The following is a 5,168-nucleotide window of genomic DNA, read 5'->3' as shown; positions in this document are numbered from 1 at the left end:
TGGTGTATTATGTAGGAAACAAAACAAAATAAAATGTATTTTGGATTGGTAAAAATCATGATCAAGACATCCCTAAGTGAATAACTGTACTTTGTTCAGCACACAAAATATAGAGATTTTCTGGGATGGTGAGGAGTCATATACATGCCTGTAGAGACGATAATAAACCTGAGGAATATTAGAAGACTGGTTAATGTTGGTTGATAAACAATACTGTGGGTGATGGACAGAAGAAAATTTCTCGCAAAAGAACAAATTAGCCTACATCAGCCACCTGGATCAGCATCAGCCACCCTTCTTCCTATGGGTGAAAACAATATTCCTGGCCAAAAGGGAGCAACTCTCAGAGTTGTAGTCTCACTGTTGTATAATACTTACTAATTTATTGAATCAACTGGCAAGTAATAAGTAGGTGTCAATGAGAAGTGGACAACAGGGCTGCTTTTTGCGAAAATATGGTCAAAAATACTCTATTGGGAATTAAATTTAAAAAATTAAAGTTAATTGTCTTCTTCCAAATGTCATGAAAAAAATAAATAAAGGCCTGGTTCTAACTCTTTAATATCCAGTTTCAAATAAAGACCTAGATCTTTCTTTAGCTGATTTATTTACATAGAGTGTGGAAACATTACATTAGGATTTTCTTGAATCAATCTATCTGCATAAGGTAAGGAAGAAATAGTTATAATATAAAGGTAAGATGTAATGCAAATTCTTATTCTGTTTGGCGTTCACTAATGTGCGTAGCAATTGATCTCATTGATGTCTCATTAAAACCTGTTCACCAAGGGTGGGATCTGTCCATAAAATAATAAAAATCTCAGAAATCTGCATGAGAGCTGTGTAAACTGACATGAGAGTTGTGCAAGCTGGTTGCACCAGCTCACCTTATACTGAAAAAAGATGTCAACATGTCTTTTTATATATAGTCTTTATTTCTTACTTGTTACTTCATCAGTACATGGACAGAGACAGCTTACTTTGTATATGTATTTATATATAATATATTTAAACTTTACATTACACATCTGAATGACAACAAAGCAGGTAAGAGTCCTTCTGCTGTTCTGATTGAAAACAAGCTCATAGGGAAGACTCCCACAATATGAAGCAATCAAAGAAGAAAAAAAGAACTTATTGCTCAATACAAATCAATCATAATGGCAGTAAGAAGAAGAATAGTGGTAGTACACACTAACCAATGTCATTATACCAAGATGAGGTTACACTCTATTGTTTTCTATAAAAAAGAGAAACTCCAAGGGAAGAGGAACAGAAATATGTTGTAAGTTTTCTTCACAATACATTAGTGTTAAGAGTATTCAGACTGGGTAACCTGCTCTATAAATAAAAAGTATCTACAAATGCAAGGAGGACCAAGGTCTATACAAACTGATCCAGGGCCACCTTACTGTGGGCTTTCACAAATCGCTACTGAACTTCACTATTTATAGAACTAGAGGAGGAGCAGGAAGGAGCTGGGTTTTCATGTACATGGTTAAATGTCAAAGATGTGGAGCAGGGATAGAAGTGAAAACCATAGTGAAGGGTTCTGAGAGGCGTAAGTTATGGAGGTTAGGACAATACTGTACAGCACTTCAAAAAGGGTCAAAATACATTCAGGAGCCCCCCAGGCGTTTTGTTTAAAAGTCATGTAGGAGGAAACAAACAAGGCAGAAAATAGCTTAATGAAGAGAGAAAACACTGACAGATGATCGTATACGAACTCCACTACATGCGAACTTCAGTGTTCATAAAATGTACCCACGAGGTCCTGCGAGGAATGACTGAGTCGTTTGATCTGACTGTCAAATATCTTCTCATAATCTTTCCTTCCCACGTTAGCATTTTTTTCAAACAATTCAACAATAATCTCTCCAGCTTTAACAAAATCACATTCTTTTTCCTTTGACATTCATTCACTATTTTTCAAGTCAGAATCTCTCTCTATGTGTTGGTAACAATCCCTTCTATTCTCTATCAAACTGCTAATACTCTCCTGGGCCCCTTGATGCTCAGAAACACGACTAACACTACCAACATTTTAAAAAGTGACTTCAGCTGATAGCCCTTTAGGGTGCGACTGGGTTTGCCTGTGAGAGCCGGGGCACCTTGTGATTTTTTTAGGGGAAAGGGGTTGTTTTTTAAGGTGGCTGGGGGTTGCCCTACATTCTGAGCTTGGCGCCCAAATGGCTCCAAAAAAGCCCCGCCCCTTACAGGCCGCCTCGAGAAAGCGCACACCTCAGCGATTGGAAGCTACGCCCCTTCTGACAGGGGACCAAAGGGTTTTTTGTAAAACTGGAAACAGGAGAAGGTGACTATGGTACATGAATACTATACATTACTAAGCCAAAAGCCAAGGGACCCCGTCTCTGATCACTACTGACAGGGTGGTCCAGTATTACAGATAACAGCACACAGCTTCACTAGTCTAAAACTATACATTTATATACACATCTATACTGGTGAGATTACGGTTACACATCAAATCAAACACACAATGACCACATAGCAATGAATTCCTTCTTGTGTGAGATTTTGTGCATTTATGTCTTCTTATTTTTAGTTCCCTTACAAAGCACAGCCCACGCAGCTTTAATTTTAGAGGGTATGTGGAAAACGTGTGTGTGATTGAGAATATGTTTGTATGTGTGTGATTTTGGATACTTGTGTGAGTGTGTATGTGTGTTTGTGTGGGTGTGGGTGGGGGCAGCTTTGGTATATCCACGAAGAGGGACTGGGCACTGTAAGGGAAGGCTGCTGCAAGTTCTTTAGTGGTGACCCAGAAAGAGAGCTTCTCGGGTTAGCCTGGTTCTGCCTCAGTCCCCCTGGTCTGGTTTGGTTTGGGTCAGAGTGTGATTGTCATGTTAGAGACCACGAAGAGCCGACTACGGCCAGAACCACAGCCATGTACTGGAGTTACAGACTGATGATGGTGGTTGCATCCATGGCTCTATTTAACTAGCCACATGTAAGGTGCTAATGAAGAATGCCCTAATGCTATACTACTCAGATACTAGAATGCCCTAAGATTACTCTTACATTCACATGCATATACATGTTAATAAATATTTATCTAGCCTACATTATGTAGTGGATTGTCTTAGAAATGTGAGATGACACACAGCTTAAACTGCTCCAAATGGCAGTAATAAAGGGAACTTTTAACTTATATAATCAATAATGTGACACTTGTAAACCACTTGTGTTCAACAGCCTGCCCTCTCTGTGATGCTGGATACAGCCTTACACCTAAGAGGATAGAGCTTTCTCTCGAAAGACCACTTTTTAAGTGCTATTTATTTGAGAGTTCTGATTTTGTTTTTGATTAGTGACATAACAAGTGATTAAATGGAAATAATCCACAGTGTCCTAGTTAGTGTGAATTTAAGCTCAGATACAATAATATTCCTCTATTAGGCTTAACTTTATTCCTCAGTTTACATGCTACATATAAACATTATACATGAAACTATTCAATTCATAATGGTGCATTTAGTGCAATAATTTTTTTCAAGCAGTTAAATACTTCATTTTGTAAGTTATTGTTAGAACAGAAAGTGATTATAGGTGAGTGATTAAAGTTGGGAAATACAAGTTCAATTCCACATCTGAGTTGTCTGCATGCTGATCAAGTACTTTATAGTAACTTTGCTGCTACATTAGCTCCGTGGGATTATTACATGTATATCTCATTTGATACTAAACAATAGGTGGACTCCAGTGTCTCACAAATCGCAGATTGTCATCTTGCTCAAAATCAAGATTATTCAAACACAAGTTTGGTTATACTTTGGCCATATCATTTACAGAGTATCATGGTAAAAGCAATACAAAAAGTGAAGCTACACATTTGTGTCAGCTAAGCTACCTGGTGGTGTAGTGGCTAGGTTTTAGTGTGCTTACAATTGGCAGCCTGGGTTTAATTTCCTGTAAAGAGGTGATACGAGTTTACAGACTCCAGCCTTAGATCGTGTCCTTAGATAAAGATCTGTGACTACCCTGAACACACAGACTCAAACTATTATTACAGAGATGGATTTCCATGAAGCTGAAACACACAGCTGATGATACCACTATTTCGTATTTTAAGTGTCGTTTACAAGTTTGACACACAAATATTACGAAGTGCAGCGTGGTGTACTTTAGCTATGCTTTTAGACTAAAAAAGCTAACAAATCCTCTCTAAACACTACTGGTGCACTTGACCACAATAGGCTATGTTCTGCTGTCTGTCGAATTCTGGACACACCCCATCTGATTCTCACCTGTCACTGGTGAAGATAAATAACCCTTACAAACAACAGAGAGAGATGCTCACATTTTGTCCATACAAAAGAAAAAGAATAAACTGCTTGCAAAATACTAATAAACAACACTTTTCCATTGTATTACCCCCTAAAAGTTCTGTTTTCCTTGTTTTTTCCGCGTTCTCCTTCTCGGACAGGTTTTTATATCAGATTATTAACAGCAGCTCAGTATCACATATTGCTGTGTGGATTGTTGACTGACAGGGTTACTTTCTTTTTTTGTGGGGGGAGGGTGGGGGGTAGTTTAAAAAAGAAGCAGGCAAAGAATGAGGAGACACTTAGCAAACACAAGAATGACACTTCAATAACAAAAACAGTTGCCTAAATCTTTAAGTGCTGAGTGACAGGTGTGGTTGGGGGTTTTAGTAGCGGTACATATGGTATTTTACAGTGGAGGATGGAAGAAGATGGCAGACAATATATCTGGGGGAGATAGACGAAGACAGAGAGAGCCTCCTGTTCATGAACTTAACTTCCTTTTGCTGTCTCGTTCTACCCGAGAGGTAGTCAAACCTTCACTCTGTTACTTTTAAAAAAAACTTTTCCTCAGACCATTCCCCCATTCTCCACTTTGCTGTTATTCCTTCTTGACTCTCTCTTTCAATCTCTCTCTCCCCCCTCCCTCCCTCTTTCTGTGGCTGGCTGACTCCTTAGCAGGACACCTCCATGGTGTGGGTGACCGTGCCGACTCCCTCGGTGCTGTCGGAATGGGTGCAAGCCCTAGAGCGGGACCCATCAATGGAGCTGGCGCTGGTCAGAGAGGCCGTCCTTGAGCGAGCCAGGCGGGTCATACTGGCAGAGGGCACTGGGAGGAAGGGTAAGGGAGGGAAGGGGCGGGGGAAAGATCGTGGGGGGAGG

The 5,168-nt window shown here is 39.7% G+C and overlaps 1 protein-coding gene across 2 annotated transcripts in view; it reads right to left on the bottom strand.

Moving 5' to 3' along the window:
• Window positions 1-916: 916 nt before the first annotated feature.
• ndrg4 (NDRG family member 4) overlaps window positions 917-5,168 on the bottom strand; it is a gene marked incomplete at its 5' end in the record, with an annotated part of 17,060 nt that continues 12,808 nt past the window's right edge. For both annotated transcript variants that reach the window (XM_035664839.1, XM_035664841.1), the window contains 1 exon segment: window positions 917-5,115. In XM_035664839.1, coding sequence (XP_035520732.1) covers window positions 4,961-5,115 — 155 coding nt within the window.

This window comes from Morone saxatilis, unplaced genomic scaffold (assembly GCF_004916995.1).
Source record: "Morone saxatilis isolate NCDOM2014 unplaced genomic scaffold, NCSU_SB_2.0 Contig2, whole genome shotgun sequence".
Classification (NCBI taxonomy): Eukaryota; Metazoa; Chordata; class Actinopteri; family Moronidae; genus Morone; species Morone saxatilis.
This window is presented reverse-complemented; position numbering and strand designations above follow the sequence as displayed.